This window comes from Capra hircus, chromosome 9 (assembly GCF_001704415.2).
Source record: "Capra hircus breed San Clemente chromosome 9, ASM170441v1, whole genome shotgun sequence".
NCBI classification, from domain to species: domain Eukaryota; kingdom Metazoa; phylum Chordata; class Mammalia; order Artiodactyla; family Bovidae; genus Capra; species Capra hircus.
In genome coordinates this window covers 82,645,258-82,670,766 of record NC_030816.1, presented here as the reverse complement: position 1 = coordinate 82,670,766, position 25,509 = coordinate 82,645,258, and the positions used below count along the sequence as shown (strand labels likewise).

The window sequence follows — 25,509 nt, the reverse complement described above, 5'->3', positions numbered from 1 at the left end:
GAATCAGAGCCTTCACCTATGGCCGTATGTCATCTTTTCCACTCTCAGTGGTTTACAGATGTTGGACTTTGAAGTTGAAGAAGAAAAAAAAAGAACCAGAGCTGCCCTAAAAGAAATGAGGAAGTGAGAGCTCTGCAGTGTCTGGCCCAGGCCACAGCCCATGATGCTCTTTCCGGTCTCAGTAACATTTCCACCTGCCCGCCCCTTCTCCCTTATAACGCAGAACACGTGAAGTTAGAGCCATTCAGTCTCCTCGCTCACACTGGATTAGTAGGAGCAGAGTGTCATGTTATTTTTCCAATTTTCCACAGTTCACGGGAGGTAAAAGAAGTCTGGCTGGAGGCCCTCCGAGGGTAAGTACCATAAATCGGCCTGACACACAGCTGCCTGGCGGGGTCACTGGGCTTTGAGATCGTATCCAACAAAAATGGGTTTCACCGTACAATATGCGACACGTAGTGTTATGAAGAGTAAACTCAGACAGCTTTGCTTTCATGGGAAGCCAGCACTTCGGGGGCTCTAGGAATTCTGTACGTTATCTTTGTTTTATGTCTGCCATAAGCAGCGTCCTGGGGATCCATTGTTTTCCCTTTTCAGGTTACATGAGACAATCTGTGCAGAGCCCTTAACACAGTGCCCTGGCACATAGTGAACTCTCCTCCCAAAATGTTAGTTGTCATGCTAGCTGTTACTCAGATTATCTCCTGATGGGAACTTAATAAATGAGAAGCAAAGTTTGGCGTGATGAAGATGTCAGGTTTAAAGCTTTTAGAAAGTAGTGTGTTCAGATGCTGTGTTTAATAGCGTAAGACATCTGGTAACACATAACTGACTTTAAATGAACACTTCTCTAACTAGTAGTTTCAGACTTTGTGTTTTGGCAGAGTGGGGCTGAAACTGGCCATTGCGTTCCGTATTTCCTCCTCACTCTTTCCCGAATGATTTTTCGTAGACAAAGCCAAGGCCACCCAGGAGCAAAATTCATCACCGGACCGTCAGCCCGAACTCCAATGAAGCTGACAAGCAGCTGTCATGCCGTATGTGCCCCTCTTACATTGCTGCCTCGGACTTTCTCACGGCGAGGGTCAAAGATGTTTACCTAATTTGACTTCTTTTCTCTTGTAGTCAAAAACACTAAATGCCTGTGATATGGAGACATTAATTGAATGTCAATCAGAGGTAAGAAAGCTGTTTTTCAAACTTTTTATCTGCACCGTGAGATAGAAAACTTTGTTTTAATTGAATATCATGCATGTTGTTTAGTTATCAGAATAGAAATCAACATGATAAGTTGTAGTAAACACTAATATTAATTGAGATCTTGCATCATGATAAGCAAGATATTAATATTGATTCTGAAAAAAATTAATGGACTACTAACTGTTGATATGAATAAAATGGTGAATATATTTTGTGGGGAAAGACTAGGCAGATTTCTTCAATCATTAATTTTAATTAAATATATTTTTAGGGTAATATCAAGGAACATCCTCTGTTGGTATCATGTGAGAGTGAAGATAATATTTGCCAGCTAATTGGTGAGTTTTGAAAACACACTGATCTTTTATGTAAATGCTAACAACCAGTGTTCTTGGTTTGCCAAACCACAGTGCTTTACTAGGAATTTTTTTTTCGAAGTGTTCTCTTAAAGACCACAGAACATTAACCCTTGCATGGCAGGAAGGCTCCAGCTCACTAGACAGCAAGTGCTCTGAGGAAAAGATCCTCCCCAAGTCAAAGTCTCCCCATCCAGAGGGGTCTTCGTGGGGTTACAGATCTCCTGGCCACTCTGTTCTGACAATTAAAGAGTGCATACGTTTCCACTCTCACCCTCCTCTAATGGAGAATGATTCTAAGAGCACACAAAGCAACTGTTGCTGTCTTAAATCCCAAAGAACCTGCCGTTCAGTCAATTTTTTCCACATTTCATTGAGTAGTAATGTAACCCTGACCCAGTTCTCTTGAACTGTAAGGACAAGCCAATTCTCTATCCATCCTCTTCACTGGCCTGTATGAAAAGTATAGAAACATGTGCTAATGCATTTAGAAAGTATAGCTTTTTTTTTTAATTAGGAAAAAAAAAAAGGAGAGAGAGGAAAACAGAGAAAGAAGTAAACTCATGAGTGGTTATACCCATTGTGCAGACATCTTCAGGATTTTGCAAGGACAGATTATCCTGGAAATTTTTTCCTGAGCATTTCCAATTGCCAGGTCTAGGTTCTAACCTCCCTGCTCTTGCCTAACACATCCACTGGGAAAACCCTGCAGCTGACTGCAGGCGGACTAGCTCCCTCTAGTGGTGGGTGCTAGCGTGACCGCTGAGGTTTAACAGCCCGCCCAGCCTAGAGCCTTCAAAATGGTTTTGAGCAAGTCACTTCCTGTAAGTTTCGTTTTCTTCACTAGTCAGAGGAGGAATTAAAATAATCTCTTTCACATCAAAATAGCCACCAACTAGCCACCGTGGTTATTAAGGTCAATATGTTAAGATGGTTGTTTATGACCTGCCTAGTTGGGCTTTGCTCATTTTCTATAGCAAACAGCTGGCAAAGAGTAAAAACAGGAAAGGTGGAGACTTTAAGGAACCTTGGTGTTGCTGTTGAGGGGCTGGTTGCCCTGGTAACAATGTGGTTGTTTTCTGGGTTGATTTTTCTAGATTAAGGTTCACACCCTTTGCTTCCTGAGTTTTTCAAAACTGTTTCTCCCACATGGCAAACCATAAATGACAGTATCTGTTGTGTTAGGTGGATCCTTCGTTGCTTATCAGTATGTTAATCTAATTTCTCTTTGCCTTGTTTGCTTGGCCATAGAAATCAAGAAGAGAAAGAAGGTGTCTAACTGGCTCTTTCTCATGAGAAGGCTTTCTTCTTCATCAGATGTTTCTGCAGCTTCGGAGCCAGAATTGAAGACATCCCTTTTCGATCAGCCCTTGTCAGCCATCTGCAGTGACAACACGCTCCCGGGACCCATTCAGGTAGGCACACGTTCACCCAGAACCTACTTCAGTTTTCTGTGAAAAGTCCTCGGGAAACCTGAGTGGCTTTCTCATGCTAAACTTGTTGGGGTGGGGTTTTCAGTTTTTTCCCCACGTTTGGAAATGGTGTTCCCACCTAAGAATGCAGTCAGGAGGACACATGATGGCTTACATTATAGAAATTAGTTGTATTTGCCAATGAGCTCAGGTCAATGGTCCCTCCATCCTTCTAACTTAATGGAGTGAAGAAGGCTGAAAATGTGTAGCTTCTGAAAAACCAACAGATTCATGGAGTTTGTGATCAGACATCCAGTGTTTACATGGAATGACTTGAGAGGCGGGAGGCCCAAAATCATTTTAGGCTGTGCAAATTCCAGCTCTCCCAATGTACCTGCTCTTAGAAAAACGGCAGGGTCGAGAGATGGTTGAAAGCAACTGGACTGAAAGGAAACTCTTGTTAAGACTGTCTTAGTATCCTGGAGAACTAACCTTTGTGGAGAGGATATTGTATAGCAGGTAAAGTTAGCTACTGTTCATGTCCACTATTTAAATTCTTTCTCCTATCGCAATACAGGTTTTTCCTCTATTGGTAGCAGCAACATGTGTCTTCAAACCACGGGTAACAATTTCCTATTTCTATACCCCTTCCCTTTAGGATATTCTCACTATTCTATGCCTGAAAGGCCCTTCCACTGAAGGAATATTCAGGAAAGCAGCCAATGAGAAAGCCCGAAAAGAGCTGAAGGAGGAGCTCAGCTCCGGAAATGTGGTGGACCTGAGAAGCCTCCCTGTGCACCTCCTGGCAGTGGTCCTCAAGGTGGGTCCCCAGCACCCGTGCCAAACAACAAGCTGATGGGCTCTGACACACTGACTCTCAGGGAATGAGAAACGGGCTCTTCGCCCCACACAGCAAAGGCAACTGATCGTGGAGTTGAACTGTTTTAGTGAAGCCTTCATTTATTTGTATCAGCATCTCTGTTTCTGTGATCCCAGATTTCAACCAAGAAGTGTTGTACTAAATTCTTCCCAAATTTATGAGAACAGGCGCTTGGACTGTCCCACAGCCAAGTCTGTTCCCCAGAGTCTGGTGGCCCCTTGGCTGGTGGCCTTAACCATGCCCGTTGTTAGGAAAGTTGCTGAGAGACAAGCTGAGGGGAGACTTCAGGCTCATTGGATGCAGGCAGGAAGGGCACAGACTCCTTAGAGGGGACCAGTGAGACGGAAGTTAGGATGGCAGTGTGTTATGTAACATGAACGGTCCCCTTCCTCCCTCCAGGACTTCCTCAGAAGTATTCCGCTGAAGCTCCTGTCCTGTGACCTGTTTGAGGAGTGGATGGGCGCCCTGGCCAAGCAGAGCGAGGAGGACCGGATAGAGGCCCTGAAACAGTAAGTCACCCATGCAGTCTCCACCCGGGGGTTCCTCATCGAACTGTCAGAGTGTTTCATGTATGTTGCAACACTGAAGGAATTCGAGTGGAATCACTCACCTACTCCTAGAATACAAATCTAAAGGTATCCTGGAAATGTTTAAAAAGTAGGGTTTTTTTTAGCCAAATGAAAGGAGGCACCTCTGTCAACAGGTAGAAAGTGAACTTCAGTACTCACAAATCCCAACAGGTGGGGAGTCTAAAAATATAAATAGTTCAAGAAGGTATGAAATAAACTCACAGATGAAAGCCTCAGAGCAGGCTAACCAGCCACATGTAGGAACTTGGGATCTTCTTCACCTGTCCACACTGATTTCATGCAAAGCAACAATTCTCCCATAAAACATCCCTTAGTAAACAGTCTGCAAGGGCTTGTTTGTTGACAAAATTCCATAGTGTATTTATTTCATATTCTTATAATCAACCAAAATGAAAACTCTATAAAAATAAATTCCAACAGCAGCAGAAACAATACCATATAGAAATGAAAGTGTGACCTGTTAGTGCCTAGAAAGTGTTACACACCTAACTTCACAATATCAGCACTTTTGCCAAATCCTATGAAAGTGTGTCTATATATGATAATTGTCTCACATGGCTAAGTATTATCAATGACATATTTATTGAACTGAAGGCATTAGTGTGTCTGTCCCAAAATAAGAATCCTGAGATTACCACAATAAACTTCTGCTTATAGACACAAAGGTCTTTCTTAACAGTATCTTATGAGAAACAAATGATCCTTATGTTAGAACCACCATTTCTTTTTTTGAAAATATGAGGCTTTACAATTCTAATTTATTAGTCATTGTACCAATGTTGCCCTTTTAGTGCTGACCTCATTATTTTTATGAACATGCTCTTCTAAACTGATTTATTCTTCATAAAGCTTTCTCAGAATGGTATAAAAAATGTGTCTTCTTCATTTGATGAGCACAGTTCAAAAATAGGCAAATGATTGTATTCTTTAGAAAAACCAGTCTTGCGGTATTAGAAGCAGGAAGACGTTCTATATGGCTAAATGGTTTCTCAACAAAATGATTTTCAAAATGTATTAAAGTTTACTGCAGGAGTTAATGATTCGTCATCTAAGATCTGTGTAAAGAGTAAATGGCTGTGTTACTGGTGTCAGGATCATAGAGGCCAGTTTTATAGGGCTTCAAGCTCTTGTGATTCACTGATTCATTCCTTGTCAGTTGCCACTGCAAGTAACTGAATGAGCGTTTCACAATATTTCTTGTGAAAACAGACCTTCCTCATTTTAAAGGAAGCCTGGGTCAGGCAGCAACTTTCAACTTGCTCCCCTCAAGCTAGATAGGCCATGAACCTCCCCTAAAACCAGCTTTCCCCACCTCCATCCCAGGGTTGCAGATAAGCTCCCGCGGCCCAACCACCTGCTGCTCAAGCACCTGGTCTCCGTGCTGCACGTGATCAGCAAGAACTCCGAGGTCAACCGGATGGACGCCAGCAATCTCGCCATCTGCATTGGGCCCAACGTGCTGAGCCCGGAAAACGAGCACAGTCTATCGCTGGAAGCCCGGAGAGACCTGAACGATAAGGTTTGTGCCCGGCTATTTCTGAGAAACTTGACATCTGCTTGTCAGAGCCAAGCAGTGAGGTCTGCTGTGGCCCCAGGTCCACCCTCTCAGGTGCATCCACTGGATGAGACCCGGTAAAGCCAGGTCATCATCCTACGAGACAGGGGACAGTGATGCCCGTCTCCACCGTGGTTTCCAGAATGGAAAGGCCCTTTCACTTTGCTCTTTTTTGTGCATCACGCTCTGTCAGTTCAGCTACCAATCCGCGCAACTCCTTTAATGAACATTTTGGTTACTTTAATACATTTTTTAAATTCACAAAGTTAAAAGGCATAATCTTAAAAATGATTTTCACAAAGGTGATTGTTACCAATTTTCTGAATGCTCCTTTCAGACCCAGTAAACATCTGGTATGTTGATTTTGAAAGTGAAAATGCTGGTTGCTCAGTCGTGTCTGCCTCTTTTTGACCCCATGGACTAGCCCACCAGGCTCCTCTGTCCATGGAATTCTCCAGGCAAGAACACTGGAGTGGGTAGCCATTCTCTTCTCCAGGGGATGTTCCCAACCCAGGGATCGAACCCAGGTCTCTTGCATTGCAGGCAGATTCCTTACCACCTGAGCCACCAGGGAAGCCCATTTTGGCACCTCCCTAACTGCTGACCCTCCCTGTGTCCCCCTTGGTAAACTTCTTCCATTAAAAATAAATAAAGATCTCATTAAGCTGACAAGATATTAACTTCTCCTCACAGGTTAAGACACTGGTGGAATTCCTCATCGATAACTGCTTTGAAATATTTGGGGAAGACTTTCCAGCACATTCCAGAATTGCTTCTGATGACTCCCTGGAACACACGGACAGTTCAGGTATGGAATCTGTTCTCAGTTGACTCTGACTATGGGGTCAAGTTCATGCCTGGCTACAAATCCAGCCCAGTAACGTACAGCACCCCTGGTATCTGAAGAAGTCAGCAACACACATCACCAAATCAGAGTAGACACAGGTCTGTAGGGAAGTCATCAAGCAGGGAAACTTTTCTCTTGAATTTTCCTGCACTATTTCCTCAGGCTGCAGCCTGGCGCCTTCCCCTTCTTATTCTAAATCATGAAGAACTGCTCCTTTTACAGAGTAATCTTTGGCTAGAGGATTGGGGTAATAAACTTTTGTTTCCACACAATGGAATATGGGTCTAATGTGGGTCTGTTTAAATAGAGATGAAAGTGAAACTGTTAATTGCTCAGTCCTGTCCAACTCTTTGCAACCCCATCGACTGTAGCCTGCCAGGCTCCTCTGTTCATGGAATTCTCCAGGCAAGAATACTGGAGTGGGTAACCATTCCCTTCTCCAGGGGATCTTCCCAACCCAGGAATCGAACCCAGTTCTCCTGCCTCGCAGACAGGTTCTTTACAGTCTGAACCACCAAAATGGGGATGGATCCAATGAAAAGAGCCATCCAGAGGATCAGCTTTTAAATCTAAGACCAATAAATTTTCAGAGGAGCGCTGTTTTCTCTGTTTTCTCATTTTTTTGCTCTCTCTCTCAACCTCTCTCTCTTCATTTTCCTACTTATCTTCTCCACCTCAAAATAGTAGACATGGAAAGAAACAAGACTTGAATGTGGCCAGTTGTCTTTCATAACAAGCCCCAAATCAGCTTAGCTTCACCAAATTCCCTAGTGCCATACTTGATGTTAGTAGGGTGGACGGTGCTAAAGTGAATTTCTAGAAGGAACTGAACAAAAACTCAGCTGTCCCTTACCTTCCCCCAGACATGTCGACCCTGCAGAACGACTCAGCCTACGACAGCAACGACCCTGACCACGACGTGGAGCCTGCGGGCTCCCCGATCGCGCAGCCCCCAGGGCCCCCGGAAGTGGCTGCTGGCGGCGTGGAACCCAGAGCCCCGCTGCGCCCTTGGGAGACCGTGGTCAGCACCACGGCCAGACTGAAGGGCTTCCTCGGGCAACCTGAGCGGAGGTACTCGGACCCCAGCGCTGCATCCTCCCCGGAGTGCCTCGAGGGCAGAAGAGCAAACCCGAAACTCACGCGAAGCCAGGACGACTTCACCGCCGTGGCCCAGGCAGCCTCCCGCTTTGCCGGCGAGGAAGCCGAGGACCCGTTTCCCGAGGAGGTGTTTCCTGCAGCCGAAGGCCGGGCCCAGAGGCCCCGGGACCTGGGGGAGCAGAGCCCGACTCAGGGCTCGGTGTCACCGTGTGCACGGGTCCCCAAAGCCGCCTCCAGTGGCTCCCTGGACGCTTTCTCCGACAGCTCGCCCCTGGCCTCTCCTTCCAGCCCCCAAAGAAACTTCTTCACCAGACACCAGTCTTTCACCAAGGCTGAGAAAAGCAAGCCCAACAGAGAAATTAAAAAACACTCCATGTCATTCTCCTTCGCCTCTCACCAAAGAGTGCTGACCAAAACGCGCAGCTTTGGAGCCGCGAAGTCCAAGGGCTGCCCCCAAGACCAGGAGAAGCGAGGTTCCAGGAAAGAAAGCCAGCTCGCCGGCCGGATCGTCCAGGAAAGCCTGTCGGACGCCCTCGGCCAAGCCGCGCTGGGCTTTAACTCGGGAGCCCACACCCTCTCGGTGGAGGATGTGTTCCGGCTGGTGGATCAGAGGCACCCCGGCCGCCCCCCCTCTTACGAGGAGGCCGTGCGGCTCCAGGCGCTGGAGCTCGCCTCCCGCGGGGGCCAGACGGTGGGCAGCCTGAGGGCCCGCGTGCTGAGCCTGGACGCGGGGCTGCTGCCTCCCCTCCCTGCCCACCCCCACGGGGACTCGAGAAACATCCGCGGGCCGGAGCCCCTGGACGGGCTCCGACGGGGGTCAGGGACGGAGACCTGGAGGCAGAGCCTGCCCGACTGCGCTCCTAGGGACGCGGCAGGACAGGTGACGGTCCCCAGGACATCCGAGCTGCAGCGGCTGAGAACCGCGTCCGAGTCGCAGCAGAAGGGCAGGCAGGCCGTCCTGGCCCGGCGGTGTAGCCAGCCCGTGTTTGACGCCGAGCAGCTCCGGTTCGCTAAGGAATCCTACATCTAGCGGGGGGCCCCTCTGTACACAACGGGAACTGCCTTTAGACTTGTTTTCCGAAAAGTCGTGAATAAGCTCCTCTGGCAGGTTGTGTCTGAGACCTCCTCCGGGAGGACAGCCACACAACTGCACACCAGCAGTCTGTGCGCCTGATTTGTACAATGTGTAGCACATGTATAAAACGCATTCTAGACAAGGCATTGGGTACACGTACGCAGATGCGTGTGTATATATTTGTTTGTGAACTTGCGCCAAACTGCATTGCTGTTCTTGGCCTCCTGGAGGTTTTGTTTTTTTTTTTTAAGTGGTTAGTGTCTAAAAATAATGTTTTCTGTTTTTGGCATTGCCTCAAACGGCACGCCAAGTTTCTTATTTTCCACAAACTCCATTTAGGAGAACACGTCTAAGTCTCTGTTAGGAGTTTCCTCTAATAAGCCGCTTTGTGCTAACTAATCACCTCAGTAGGATGGAAGGAACAGACTGTAAGGAATAGAGTTCAGTGTTTGGAGTTATCAAAGGGCATTATAAACTCCAGTAAAAGAAAAAAAAAAAGGTTGTTGTTAACAATGCATGAAAAATACTTCAATGTGTCCTTTAACTGTCTAATTTGAAATTTGGGTAAGTTAGTGAAAATGCATTATATTATGCATCATTAACTGATGTCAAGCACTTTGAGTTTCTTTGTAGTTCAATGGTGTCTTCTCCGATAGTATGGAGGAAATTACTTCATACGCATTGGGGCGGTCGTATGTAAAACTTCAATATTATCTCACTACAATAAATTGCCTTCCTTATTTCAAAGTAAACATGTTCATTCTTTACTGATATGTTGCCTCCTCTCCCTCAGTTCATAGAAACCCACCAGAAAAATCATTCACACATTGGTTCACTCAACCAGCATTTATTACGTCTGCCCAAAATGCAGGAGACCTGGGTTCAACCCCAGGGTTGGAAAGATCCCCTGGAGAAGGAAATGGCAACCCACTCCAGTACTCTTGCCTGGAAAATCCTGTGGACGGAGGAGCCTGGTAGGCTATAGTCCATGGGGTCGCAGAGAGTCAGACACGACTGAGCGACTTCACTTTCGCTTTCACCCTGGTGGTACAGCGGATAAGAGTCCACCTGCCAATGCAGGGGACACAAGTTCGATCCCTGGTCTGGGAAGATCCCACGTGTTTTGGAGCAACTAAGCCCATGCACCACAACTACTGAGCCTGTGCTCTGGAGCCCATGCTCTGCACCAAGAGAAGCCACCGCAGTGAGGAGCCCACACACAGCAGCTGGAGATGGTCCCCACTCTCCAAAAGCAGAGAAGGCCCACGTGCGTAACTGTGAGTATAAATAAACTGTAAAGAAACAAGCATTTATTGACTACATTATTCTCCTTGAATAATGAGACAAGGAGATCAAACCAGTCAATGCTAAAGGAAATCAACACTGAACATTGATGGGAAGGACTGATGCTGAAGCTGAAGCTCCAATACTTTGGCCACTTGATGTAAAGAGCTGACTCATAGGAGAAGACCCTGATGCTGGGAAAGATTGAAGGCAGGAGGAGAAGGCAGAGACAGAAGATGAGATGGTTGGATGGCATCACCGACTCAATGGACATGAAATTGGGCAAACTTTGGGAGACGGTGAGGGGCAGAGAGACCTGGTGTGCTACAGTCCCTGGGGTTGCAAGGTCAGACATGACTGGGCAACTGAACAACAACTCCATTATTCTAGGCAGAGCAAGATGTGGATCTCATGTTTAAGAAAAAGAGACAAGCCCTGTTCTCTGTACAAATTTGCAAAACCATAAAAATGTACCTTCTTTAAGCCATTTTTGGGCAAACGGTCACTCAGAGGCTAGAAAATTTAGTGTACAAATATCAGTATTTCCTGGTTTTAGTGGCTTCAAGTTTTCAGTACTTTCAAAAATCATATTTTTACGATGCTCAGTTTGCTTGATTGTTAGCAAACCCAGTGGTAAAACATCATACATTAGGACATTCATGCTCAGTGATTAAGATATTTATCTGGTATCTTTGATACTGGACTTTGATTTTCCTTACTTCATCAGTTTTTCATAAAACACTGCATGTTTTTTATATGTTAAAGAAGGGATTTTGTGTTGGCTAGCTACCAGGTGGTGAAGACCTAGTCTTTTGAGAAGTGATTTATTAGTAACGTGATATACAGTTTACAATGTTCTCATCCAGACTGCTCAGATCTGTTAATCATGTTCAGATTTATTAATGTCATTTAAATACCTTATTAAGCACCACCGATCATGCATAAATTTCAACCGGTAGACATTCCCCCTTTAACTGCTGACTTAAGAAGAGCAATCCCTTTCCCATAATTGGACACTCAACAGTGGTAGTTGGGACTTGCCTGGTGGCTCAGACAGTAAAGGCAGTTTTCAGCACCTTTCAGTTCAGTGCTAAATATTTCAGGATTGAAAGAAAAATCCTCCATTGTGTTTTTAGCAACTTCTCATTGAGAATCAGAGAGTTTTCATCAATAGATGACTAACATGATAAGCTAGGTTAGCTCCTATCTATCTATTCTGTTACCATTGACCTGACCTCCACATGACCCAACTCAGATCACGAAAACTCTACCCCAGTTTCCTTATTTTACCAAAGCAGGAGTAAGACTGAAAGTCTTCTATTGCATGCAAGCAGTCTAGTTTATTGACAAACACTGATGAGCTTCTTGTAGTCAAAAAGCTACTGTATTTGCATAATGGAGAAGAAGGTATGATGTGTGTGTTAGTCACTCAGTCGTGTCTGACTCTTTGTGATCCCTTGGACTATATCCCGCCAGGCTCCTCTGTCCATGGAATTCTCCAGGCAAGAATACAGGAGTGGGTTGTCATCTCCTCCTCCAGGAGATCTTCCCAACCCAGGGATCAAACCTGGGTCTCCCGCACTGCAGGCAGATTCTTTACCGAGCCACCCAATGCACCGTGTGGTATTCTCAATTCTAACCATGAAGTCCACTTACTTTTTAAAATAGGAGAGCCCAACCTGGTCTCCAGGCATGGTCGTAGGTTAGGGCTGACATAACCAAGTATCACAAATGAGTAGCTGACACAACAGAAGTGTACAATCTCACAGTTCTAGAGCCTAGACCTGAAATCAAGGTGTCAACAGAGGGCTTGTGCTTGCATTGAGATTTGGGTGATATTAAAAAATGATACAATAGGCAAGGACCCCAGAACAGCACAGTGCTGTCCTCCATGGACCCTGTAAGGGCCACACAGTCATACATGGGTTTGACACTCTAATGCAAGGTGAATGGTAAAACCAGGTTGGAAGCCATGGCCTACGTAGGGGCTTTCAACCTAAATCCAGGTCTGACACCCACTTCTGAGCCACTGGACCTCTCCATCACCCAGGGTAACCCTGCGTGGGTCAGCTTGGGAGGGATCCCAACCCTCTTACCAAGGGAAGAAGTGGGGAAGCGTGTATATTTCATGTGCCTATTGGTAGACACTGGCATTATATGCCTTGGAATCTGGCTGAAAAGAGAATGTCTTCCTCTTGGGGAAGGTAGATTTTCTCTCCTCCTAGAAAGAAGGGGACGGGTGGGCTTCTGAATGCATCTGAATGAATTTCCAAATGCATGGTACACCAATTACCTGCCATCATGCCCTGTGCCCAGCACCACCCAGGACTTGGTCCAGAACCTGTGATTGTTAACCAAGCTGGGGGCTGGCCCTGGAACTGAGCACACACAATCGCCTGCCAGCTCAAATCCAGCAAAAATAACGTGTCACCCGGGGTCTTAGAGCAGTGAAGTGGCAGCCATGGCTTGTTTGCTAATAAAGCTGACAACAGTTATTGACCACAGTGCTGCCCATGGCTGAGCATGAAAACATCGAAAGGGTGGTCAGCACTGTTTACCCTAATGCACTATTAAAAGAGTACATTCTAGCTGAAGTTTCCTGATTGTGATCTCACAGGAAGGGCCGCCAGTACATGCTTTCCTCCGAAGGGTCAAGTGCTGGAAGTGATGGAAAGCCACATCAGATGAGATCTCACATGTTTTGAGTTTCTTTTTTAATTGACTTATGTAAGATCGTAACGCTTTATTTACAAAGGGAGAATTACTGAGGAATCAGAGTATAAACACTTTGCTAGAAGCAAAAGTAAATCACTTTTTGGCATGGTATTTCAAATGTCTGCATCATGTCCTCCAGACAAATGAAATGTGAATGAGGAACCACCAATGGGATGAAGAGTTACCCTCTTCCTATTACAGGCTTCAAAGAGAGCCCAGGTGAGACTAGCAAACCTGAAGAATCCAACAGCTCACCAGAAAAAGGAAACACAGAATGATCATATCTCTAGGAAAAGAAAGACAATTGTGTTGGCACAAGAATATGTGAGCCAGATTCACAGGGCCTGAGTCCACAGCCCAAATGGGCCACCATGGATCAGTTTCCAAACTATCTGAGCGTCGGTTTCTCCACCTGTAAAATGAAGATAGTCGTAGCACTGCAGCAGTTTCGGAGTGCACCTCACAGCAAACCCACATCACAACGCAGGAGCGGTCTGTATAACACAGCTTAGCATCCAGAAGGTGTAAAAGAATGTGACAAGTCAACATGGTCAAGATAAAAACTGTCTATGTGAATAAAACACCATAAACAAAATCAAAGACAAAGGAGAAACTTGGAAAAACATTTGCATCTTATATAAGGGAAAAAGAACTAATTTCCATAATAAATACAGTTCCCATAGTTTGATAAGAAAAAGAAACAAAATAGAATTCTCTTTTATTGGAGTATAGTTGCCGTACAATGTCGGGTCAGTTTCTACTGTACAGCTAAGTGAATCAGCCACACGTGTATGTATGTAAATACACACCCCTCTTCCTTGGATTTCCTTCCCACTGAAGGAAGAGCTCCGAGTAGAGCTCCTTGTGCTGTGTAGTAGGTTTTCATTAGTTCTCTACTTTATACACAGTGCTGTACACGTGCCCAGATCTGACAGACAGAGTGCCTGATGAACTACGGAATGAGGTTCGTGGCACTGTACAGGAGACAGGGATCAAGACCATCCCCATGGAAAAGAAATACAAAAAAGCAAAATGGCTGTCTGGGGAGGCCTTACAAATAGCTGTGAACAGAAGAGAGGCGAAAAGCAAAGGAGAAAAGGAAAGATATAAGCATCTGAGTACAGAGTTCCAGAGAATAGCAAGAAGAGATAAGAAAGCCTTCTTCAGCAATCAATGCAAAGAAATAGAGGAAAACAACAGAATGGGAAAGACTAGAGATCTCTTCAAGAAAATTAGAGACACCAAGGGAACATTTCATGCAAAGATGGGCTCAATAAAGGACAGAAATGGTATGGACCTAACAGAAGCAGAAGATATTAAGAAGAGGTGGCAAGAATACACGGAAGAACTATACAAAAAAGATCTTCATGACCCAGATAATCATGATGATGTGATCACTCATCTAGAGCCAGACATCTTGGAATGTGAAGTCAAGTGGGCCTTGGAAAGCATCACTACAAACAAAGCTAGTGGAGGTGATGGAATTCCAGTTGAGCTGTTTCAAATCCTGAAAGATGATGCTGTGAAAATGCTGCACTCAATATGCCAGCAAATTTGGAAAACTCAGCAGTGGCCACAGGAATGGAAAAGGTCAGTTTTCATTCCAATCCCAAAGAAAGACAATGCAAAAGAATGCTCAAACTACCGCACAATTGCACGCATCTCACATGCTAGTAAAGTAATGCTCAAAATTCTCCAAGCCAGGCTTCAGCAATATGTGAACTGTGAACTCCCTGATGTTCAAGCTGGTTTTAGAAAAGACAGAGGAACCAGAGATCAAATTGCCAACATCTGCTGGATCATGGAAAAAGCAAGAGAGTTCCAGAAAAACATCTATTTCTGCTTTATTGACTATGCCAAAGCCTTAGACTGTGTGGATCACAATAAACTGTGGAACATTCTGAAAGAGATGGGAATACCAGACCACCTAACCTGCCTCTTAAGAAATCTGTATGCAGGTCAGGAAGCAACAGTTAGAACTGGACATGAACAACAGACTGGTTCCAAATAGGAAAAGGAGTACATCAAGGCTGTATATTGTCACCCTGCTTATTTAACTTCTATGCAAAGTACATCATGAGAAACGCTGGGCTGGAAGAAGCACAAGCTGGAATCAAGATAGCCAGGAGAAATATCAATCACCTCAGATATGCAGATGACACCACCCTTATGGCAGAAAGTGAAGAGGAGCTAAAAAGCCTCTTGATGAAAGTGAAAGAAGAGAGCGAAAAAGTTGGCTTAAAGCTCAACATTCAGAAAACGAAGATCATGGCATCCAGTCCCATCACTTCATGGGAAATAGAGGGGGAAACAGTAGAAACAGTGTCAGACTTTATTTTGGGGGGCTCCAAAATCACTGCAGATGGTGATTGCAGCCATGAAATTAAAAGACGCTTACTCCTTGGAAGAAAAGTTATGACCAACCTAGATAGTATATTCAAAAGCAGACGCATTACTTTGCCGACTAAGGTCGGTCTAGTCAAGGCTATGGTTTTTCTTGTGGTCATGTATGGATGTGAAAGTTGGACTGTGAAGAAGGCTGAGCACCGAAGAATTGATGCTTTTGAACTGTGGTGTTGGAGAACACTCTTGAGAGTCCCTTGGACTGCAAGGAGATCCAACCAGTCCATTCTGAAGGAGATCAGCCCTGGGATTTCTTTGAAGGGAATGATGCTGAAGCTGAAACTCCAGTATTTTGGCCACCTCATGCGAAGAGTTGACTCATTGGAAAAGACTCTGATGCTGGGAGGGATTGGGGGCAGGAGGAGAAGGGGACGACCGAGGATGAGATGGCTGGATGGCATCACTGACTCGATGGATTTGAGCCTGAGTGAACTCTGGGAGATGGTGATGGACAGGGAGGCCTGGCATGCTGCGGTTCATGGGGTCGCAAAGAGTCGGACACAACTGATCGACTGAACTGAACTGAACTGTATATGTGCCAGTCCCCATCTCGAAATTCATCCCACACTCCCTTCCCCCTTGGTGGCCATGTGTTTGTTCTCTATAGCTCTGTCTCTATTTCTAACTCGCAAATAAGTTCATCTATACCATTTTTCTAGATTCCACAAGTATGCATTAATATATACTTGTTTTTCTCTTTCTAACTTCCTTCACTCTGTTTGACAGTCTCCAAGTCCATCCACATCTGCAAAAGGCACACATTCAAAATTCAGTTTTTAAATGTGAAAGTGATATGATCATAGAAAAAGAATAACAAATGGCCTTTAGACATTTGAAGAGATGCTCAATGTCACTCTTTTTTTAAAAGCTACACTAAGACACTGCTTCTCCCATTGGGTAGGCAAAACTCTAAAAGTTTAATGACACAGTGTGTTGGTGAGGTTGTAGGGGAACTGGTGATTCATGCATTCTTGTTGGAAGTGAAAACTGATATGACCCCTATGGAGCACAGTTTGGCAGGAAGTATTAAAATTACAAGTGCATAAATCATTTTTCTGATCGGTTCTGCTTCTAGGGATACACTTCATAAATAAGTTCTTAGGCATGCAAAATTATATGTGAATATTTTTAGCATTGTTTATAATGAATGATATAAATGTTTGTTTAGAGAATAAGTTATGAACAATTAATTTATGGCACATCCATACAGCTATAAAAATTTCTTTCACCTACTGATACAAAACCATCTTCAAGATATATCCAGCAGAAAAAAACAACATGTAACAGGCTGATGTGTACTCTATGCTATAATTTATCTTTAAAAGAAGGAATTAATAATAGTAGCTTACACATTGGGGTGGGAAATGGGAACTGAGATGATGGAGCCAGAAATAAGCAGAAGACGTTTCGATAATACATTTCCAAATCTTTGGTGTTTGAATGATATAACTCTATTACTTATTCAAATATTAAATAGAAAATAATGCTGCTGCTGCTGCTAAGTCGCTCAGTTGTGTCTGACTCTTTGTGACCCCAAGGACTGTAGCCCACCAGGCTCCTCTGTTCATGAGAGTCTCCAGGCAAGAATACTGGAGTGGGTCACCATTCCCATCTCCAGGGGATCTTCCCAACCCAGGAATCAAACCTGAACCTCTTAGGTCCCGCATTGGCAGGCAGGTTCTGTACCACCAGCACCAACTAGGAAGCCCATCTGGTGCTCAGCTAGTTTTCTCTGGGAACAGAAAAGGTAGATTGTGTGTGCGTCAGTCTCTTAGTCGTGTCCAACTCTGTGACCCCCTGGGCTGCAGCCCACCAGGCTCCTCTGTCCAATAGTTCCCATAAACTCATTTGTTATGTTATTTGTTTCCCATAAACTCAGATAAAGAACCCTATATAACTTCAGATTCACAGGGAAATTTTTTAGACTTCTGAAACAATGTGGTTATTTTGCTGTTTGGATAACAAACGCTTTTTAGAAATGTAGTTTGAACTATGCAGTTGAGCCTTTCGGATACATAGTTAAGTATCAGAAATCATGAAAAGTGATCATTTAACTTTGCTTAGAAAATCAACACATGTGAGCTCAAGTATGAGTAAGGGCTCGTCCTTTGAATTGGGCTTCCCTTGTGGCTCAGATGGTATAAGAATCTGCCTGCAATGCAGGAGACCTGGGTTCAATCCCTGGATCGGGAAGATCCCTTGGAGAAGGGAATGGTCAACCCACTCCAGTATTCTTGCCTGAAAAATCCCATGGACCGAGGAGCCCAGTAGGCTACCGTCCAGAGGGTCACAAAAAGTCAGACATGACTGAGCAACCAATACTTTCTTCTTCCTTTGAATTAGCAGCTTCATTTTTCTTACCGTGAAATTTTAACATCAATGTCAAACTTAGTGCAACAATCATTTAGGACATCAGCAAGTTCAAGATGACAAAATTGCCCTTTTGGGGAACACTATCAAATTTCAGTTAAAAGGGTTCCTAGGCCCAATTCCAACCTGTGTGTGGTAGAGGCTTCCCCACACCAACTAGCAAGTCGTGGAACACCAGCTGAGTGTCCTATGACTCAGCTCAATTCTGACACTATTTACCTGGAGATAACCTAGATTCCATATTTTAAGGGTTCAGTTCTATAAGACCCCTCCGTCCTATGTCCTCTTCAAGGGCCACCCTTCCAACATCTCCATGTGGTCACCCACCTAGAGGCTCTCTGAAGCCTCTCCCTTCAGGTTTTCATGAGGGTTCATTACACAACCATGATTAATTATCAATAAATCATTAGCCATTGACAACTGATTTGACCTCCAGCCCTCTCTCTAATCTGGTGGCTCAAGTGGTATAGAATCTCCCTGCAATGCGGGAGACCCGGGTTCAATCCCTGGGTCAAGAAAATCCCCTGGAGAAAGGAAGGGCTACCCACTCCAGTATTCTTGCCTGGAGAATTCCATGGACAGAAGAGCCTGGTGGGCTACAGTGTATAGGGTCGCAAACAGTCGGACAGGACTGAGCAACTAACACTTTCCGTTTTTCACATCCTCCTTCCAATCACCTGGCATGTTCTCCTCCCAACAAACCACTGTCCTTAGGTGGGATCCAAAATTCACCTCATTAGCATAACAAAAGACACACATCACTTCGACACTTAGGAAATTCTGAGGGTTTTAAGAGCTATGAGCCAGAAACTGTAGATGAAAACCAAATAGGTAGAAAAGTATTATGTTGGTCATCTGAGTGTCCAAATATATTTCTCATAAATCACAATACCACACAGTGAATTTCTTCTTAAGCCCAAGAAAAATGTAGAAGAAAAGTAAGATATTACATTTAATAAAATTAAATACATTATAATATATTAATTTAATAATAAGCAAAAAATAATAGCAAACTTGACATACTAATTCTAAACAGCATTAACTCAACACATTCTCTGCACGTTCTGATTCTTCCTAAATTCTTTACACACTTTTTTTAAAACTATTTACCTATTTTTATTTTGGGCTGTGCTAGGTTTTCTCTAGTTGAATTGCCGGGGCATCTCGTTTTGGCGCCTTCTCTTGCTGTGGAGCACAGGCTCTAGAGCGCGGGCTTCCATAGCTGCAGCCCGTGGGCTCAGTATGTGGGGCTCCCTGGGATCTGGCGCACGGGCTTAGCCACTCCAAGGCATGTGGGATCTTGTCAGATCAGGGTTGGAACCCATGTCTCCTATAGGTGGATTCCTTACCACTAAGCCACCTGGGAAGCCCCCTTTACACATTTTTGATGCATCTACATAACTTAAGCAGTTTCCAAAGGATGTTTACTGGTGATCTCAGAAACTGATCAAAAGCACGCCCCCAGAGTTCCTCGTTCACGTATCCCAACGGTATACGGTGTAGGTCACTTGAACTTTGTATTTTAATGTATATGATTCAAATCGAGCCTGTTACAATTAGGGAAGAGAAAGGAAAACAAGGAAGCTATTTTGAAAGTTTGAAACTTTTCACAGGTGAAAACAAGACGTGACTTAACTGCAGCAGGGAAGTGTTTTGACGTTACCAGTTGGGACAAGACTAAAGGTCTGAGTTACAACAGATCGATTCTCAGGACACTTGTTTCTCTTCTTGTTTTTCCCTCTTCTTCATTCCTAAATTCGATGCACAGCAGCATGATCTAACTGGAAGAGAAAATAATCTGGATGAAAGTCTGATCCTAGCTACACTTACTACATGAATATCATCTTGAGCAAGTGCCTGAACATCTTTGTATCTTTGGTTCTTCATCAGGATAATAAACAATTTTATTCTTCCATAGGCCTCTTTAAAAATCAGCTGCATTGAGGTTTAATTCACATATTGTGAATTAAACTGCATTCACTCAAAAATGTTCAGTTTGATCAATTTTGCCTGATATGTATACTCATGAAACCACCACCATCATCAAAATATGAAATAAATTAGTAATACTGGTATTGTCATGTTTGCTCATTTTGTTTTACCAATTCTGTTGGGTATGTAGTAGTATCTCACTGTGGCTTTAATTTGTATTTTCCATAGACTAACAGTGTTGAACATCTCTTCATATGTTTATTGGCCATTTGTGAAGTACTCAATCTATGCCTATTTTTTTTAATTGAGTGTTTAAGTACTAAGTTTTCAGCATACTTTATATATTTTATTGACAGTCCATTTTAATACTTCTTTGTGCTTTCAATGTTCTGTTTAATAAATTTTTTCCTCTCCAAGTCACAAAGATCTTTTATTCTGTTATCTGCTAGAAGTTTTATACCTTTTTAAGAGTCTACATTTATAGATCTAAATGTAAAAATATAGATTTTATTAATGCATTTAATTCTATGATCCATTATAAGTTAATCTCTGTGTATGATGTGAGGAAAAAAATCAATGTAATTTTTTTCCATATGGAAAAACTACTTTTTAAAAAACTTTTGATGACTAATAATAAACTAGTTTGGCGGGGGCGAGTTGGGGGGGGTAGGGGGAACCACACTGCATGGATGTGAGAGTTGGACCATAAAGAAGGCTGAGCACCAAACAATTGATACTTTCAGACTGTGGTGTTGGAGAAGACTCTTGAGAGTCCCTTGGACTGCAAGGAGATCCAACCAGTCCATCCTAAAGGAAATCAGTCCTGAATATTCATTGGAAGGACTGATGCTGAAGCTGAAGCTCCAATACTTTGGCCACCTGACGGGAAAAGCCAACTTACTGTAAAGACTCTGATGCAGAGAAAGATTGGGAGCAAGAGAAGGGAGTAATGGAGGATGAGATGGTTGGATGGCATCATTGACTCAATGGCCATGAGTTTGAGCAAATTCTGGGAGATAGTGAAGGACAGGGAAGGCTGCCATGCTGCAGTCCATGGGGTCTCAAAGAGTCAGACAAAGACTTAGCCACTGGACAACAACAACACTGGCATCAGGACCTTGGTTTGTTGTGGAAAGCTCAGCTTCTCTGTCCACAGGTGCAGAATCAAATCTCAGAGACAGAGTTCTGGGTGAAGCGGAAAAGGATAGCTTTATTGCTTTGCCAGGCAAAGTGGGCAAACCAGGTTCATGCCCTCAAATCACGTGTCCCAACTTGGGGAAGATAGGGAGAAGTTTTCTAGTAACTTTTCAAAGAGGGCATGATCAGCTTGTGGACATTCTTCTGATGGGTTGGTGGTGAGGTAGATAGGAGTCAGCATCATCAACCTTCAGATCCAACTGGTCTGGGGTCTACATGCTTGTGGGTAGCCTATCATCATTAACTTCTCCCATCTGGAGGGGGTTTCAATATTTGCAAAACAGCTCAAAGATACTGTTGCAGCTGCTGATGGAGAAATAGGACCTTGCCCCAAGCCTGCTCTTGACAGTTTCTCCCAGGTCTCACGTCCCCTCCCTTCCTTAATTTACAACTGCATGTATCTGCCTCATCCCTGGGTTGGGAAGATCCCCTGGAGAAAATGGCAGGTATCCTTGCCTGCAGAATCCCCATGGACAGAGGAGCCTGGTGGGCTACAGTCCATGGGATCACAAAGAGTTGGACATGGCCAACTGACTAACACTTTCACTAAATCTGCTCACTGGAACTGAGGGAAGGTCATGGAGTCTGAATGAAGGCTGTTTCCCATAATCAAAGAAACGGGGGACACAAAAAGGCTCTGTGCCCAGGAGCCCCACAGTGTATCAAGTTTCCCCAACCAAGGATCAAACTCATGCCCCCCTGCAGTGGAAGCGCAGAGTCCTAACCACTGAACAACCAGGAAATTCTCTCCAAATTCTCATATGATTTCCCATAAGCCTACTGAACTGTAAATTTAAATATTCCATTAAACTTGGGATTCCATTAACTTTTCTGTTGTTATTCCTTCAGATATTTTCCATCTTGTTCTCTTTATCCTCTTCTTCTGGAACTTCAACTATCTATATGTTAGCCTTTTTGATACTGTCCCACACATCCCTGAGGGCTCTCTGGAATGTTCTTATTCTTTCTCCATCTCCCCTTCCTCCTCCTCTCTTCCTTCCTTCTCCCCCACTTCGTCTTCTCTCTTGGCGGCAGGCCACTTTCTCCTGGTTCTTCTTGTCTTGACTAGTTTGGGATTATGACCCAGGCATTGTGAATGCTTTGTAGTCAAGACTGAGTTCTGCTGCATTCATCCCAACATTGTTGATACTTTGTCTTAACAGGCAGCTGACTTGATTCAATTGAAATGGCAAGCTCTGTCTCACCTGGGGTGGGTGGCAATGCAGATCTCAGTTATGCTGTCCCTCAGGATCCTTGAGGGATTGATTCTGGAATCCCCAGCTCCTCCATCAAGACCCCTGGATGCTCACAACTCTTAGTTGAGCCTCCTGTTCTCAGGGTATAACCCGCAGATAACCAGCTGTACTCCAAACCCTGCCTTGTGCAGTGTTCAAACACAGAATTCAGGTCACCTCTCTTCTGGGCAATCCCTCACTTTCTCATTTCTCTGATTGCCCCAGGCTCCACCCTCTGCTTCCTTGGGCCAGAACACGATAGATCTTCCGTTGGGGTTTCAGCCAGTCACACATCCTTTTTGACCATGTCCCATCCTCCGGTCAGAGCTGATGCCAGGAAATATACACCTTCCTCTGACGTTCAGTGCCCCTCTGCCTGCATATCCCTTTGTTCACTCTCCATATCCCTTTGTTGATCTTTGTGGATTGTCTGGAGTTTATAGTTGCAATGTGCTGGGGGGGGGGGGGGGGGTTGGTCCATTCAGTGCCCACTCCGCCATACCACTGGGCATGTGTCTTCTCCAATATGTGTGCAACACCTAATAAAGAACTCTCAGGCTGATGTCCCTGACAACCTCCCCCCGCACTCCCTAGTAGGCTTATTGAAGGAATAAGATATGATCTTTCGGCATGTTCCATATTTAAAGTATAAGGAGGCATTTACACACGTAAAAATTGAGCAGCCTGTAAAAAGGCAATGCAGCCCAAACAAACATTATGAAAAATATATTAATGTCTTAAGGAACCAGAAACAACTCGAGGTCCTCACCTAGCGGATATATAGGTATTCCCTTTTATTTTCGCAAAAAGTGACAGAGTTTTCATTGTAATTCGAAATGAGAAAAAGCGTAGCTTGGTTTCTGGCAGAATTGTAGGTGATACGACACTTGGATAGCATGCATTTAATTGCTCAGAAACATTCTCTATGGCAAGATTTAAGTGTCTAAATCCTGAAAGTTACAGCAAACATCCACAGTCCTCAAAGCACACTGAGATGCACACGACCTTAATGTATTTCTTCTGGGATTTTTAATTATAAAGTTCAATAACTCCTTTAAAGACAGGAATTGACATTTCATCAGAGCCAAGCAATAAAGCAATCTGTAAAACTGGTCTTGCCAGGTGACTCAGTGGTAAAGAATCCACCTGCCAATGCAGGAGATACAGGTTCGATCCCTGCGTTGGGAAGATGCCCTGGAGGAGAAAATGGCAACCCACTCCAGTAATCTTGCCTAGAAAATCCCAAGGACAAAGGAGCCTGATGGGCTACAGTCCATGGGGTGGAAAAGAGTCAGACACAACTGACCACGCACACACACACAAGCCACAGGCAAAGGGACCCTGACCTGCTTTAGGCCACTGCTCGCTGCTTTGGGTTCTTGTGCTCATACTAGAAGCAGTCAAGAGGATTCTTTGTTTCCCTAGTGCCTGACACAGTGCAGCTTTCAAAATTGGACATCTGGCCTCAAAAGAAATTCCCGCTCTCAAATTGCTAAACCAATGTTGCTAAACTTAACAGCTCTTGCCTAAGAATTTTCACAGGTGTTCATTTGCATGCATACAATTCCTCTTGTTACATTGGCATTTAAACAAATTGTTTGAGTCCTGTTTCGAATCTAATTTGTGAATGTTGGTGTAATTTATGAACGTTTATGTCTGACCCCATAGGCGAGATAGTAATTTTTCAAAATTTCTGGCCATTCCCAGAGATTAAAGAGTCAGAAAATAGGCAAAATTTAAACTACCATCTGCTGGCCCCTGCTCATATTATCAAATGCCCAGGCTTTAAAAATGTCATCTTATTTAATACCCTTGCCTCTGTGGATGAAAAAACGTTGCTTGCCATATCATTCAACAAAGGATATTGCGGCCACTAAGCCAGCAGCCACTGGAGCCACCCCCAAAGATGCACCCAGAAGGCATTTAGGGTGGAGCAAAGCATAATACTGGCCCTGGAGAGCTAAATTTTCAAATTGCTTAGTCCTTAAGTCTTATCCAATACTCTTTAAGACCCCATGGACTGTAGCCCGCCAGGCTCCTCTGTCCATGGGGATTCTCCAGGCAAGAATACTGGAGTGGGTTGCCATGCCCTCCTCCAAGGGATCTTCCTGACCCAGGGATTGAACCTACATCTTGTACATCTCCTGCACTGGGGGTGGGTTCATTACCTGCTGAGCCATTGGGAAAGTTCATGGTGAATATCAGCATCTATATTTTATAGATAAAATAAGTAATTTGCCAAAGAATGAAGTTGGCATTTGAACACAGATATTCTGAAGACATGCTCTTTTTCTTCATACCAGCATGGGGTGGACGGTGGGGGTAGTGAGGCGGTGAGGAGTAAATACTCTAAGTTAGATACTGACTCATTGGTTCTTTCTGTAATAAACCTGCTATAAATAATCTGTAGTAGAGCTTCACAGACTTGAAATACTTTTAGAACCACAGAGTAATTCCTGGATTCAAATTAAAATCACATATATGTAAAAGCAATTTTGTCATGCAAGTCTATTTTTTCCCTGTGTTTTGAAACTGTAAGACACCCAAGCACAGTGGGTACAGGAGCGTGGTGGAGGGGCTGCCCCAAGGCAAGAAATCTGGACTCATGGGCCTTATCATAGTCTGCCAAATTCATTTCAAAAAATGTATTTGGGTTTCAGATCCTCTGACAAAAACAACTTTTATTTTTAAGAATAGGAAGAGTGAGGGGGGTTTTGATATCTTTTTATAGGAAATTTCCATCCACTGGCTTTAAATTGTACTTTTTATTCAAAAGCACAGCATGTTTTTATATTTAAAACTTCCTAGGAAACTGAGAGCCATTTTCTCACACTCTGAGTCATGGTTTTACTCTGACTAGGTGAACAGCATCCTCAAGGTCTTACTAGACAGACCCACTGAAACCTTCCAGATCAAAAGGAAATGATTGGTAAATAGCTGCTCCAGTTTTCAGTTCTTCTGTAGGAGATGGAAAAGCAGAAGCTACAATACTCAGTATTAGCATCAGATTCAACAACAACTTCTGAGAAGAACAAGGATTAATCTGAAAGCTGGGCTCTCTTAAATCAGACCCAGGTATTGAGGGGCCTTCCGTCATTTTGGAGAACAAGGATGCAAGCTCACAAACACAAACTTAAAAGCAAACAAAACTATGTAGAGAAACAAATCACGAATTATAAATTCAATGTTCACATTAGATAAGTTATCAATTGAATGAAGCAGTGGTTTGACAACAAACAAAATCCCCCTCTCAAAATTACATAATATTTTGATTAATAACCTCTAGACACATTTCATTAATGTTCCTTTTTCTTCATACCCTTTTAAATCACTTTTTAATAAGATTTTGTCTACAAACCC

The 25,509-nt window shown here is 43.9% G+C and overlaps 1 protein-coding gene across 1 annotated transcript; it reads left to right on the top strand.

Moving 5' to 3' along the window:
* On the top strand, positions 235–9,765 carry TAGAP (T-cell activation RhoGTPase activating protein). The gene is made up of 10 exons (XM_018053423.1): positions 235–353; positions 953–1,037; positions 1,126–1,179; positions 1,472–1,538; positions 2,808–2,971; positions 3,627–3,788; positions 4,248–4,357; positions 5,762–5,957; positions 6,687–6,801; positions 7,704–9,765. The coding sequence occupies exons 2-10, from the start codon at positions 1,011–1,013 to the stop codon at positions 8,966–8,968; spliced, it is 2,160 nt and encodes a 719-aa protein (XP_017908912.1). The 5' UTR covers positions 235–353; positions 953–1,010; the 3' UTR covers positions 8,969–9,765.

Coding starts and splice junctions, on each gene's coding strand:
- TAGAP (XM_018053423.1), top strand. CDS start 1,011: ATGAAGCTGACAAGCAGCTGTCATGCC. Junction 4,358..5,761: donor CGGATAGAGGCCCTGAAACA/GTAAGTCACCCA, acceptor CCTCCATCCCAG/GGTTGCAGATAAGCTCCCGC. Junction 6,802..7,703: donor GGAACACACGGACAGTTCAG/GTATGGAATCTG, acceptor ACCTTCCCCCAG/ACATGTCGACCCTGCAGAAC.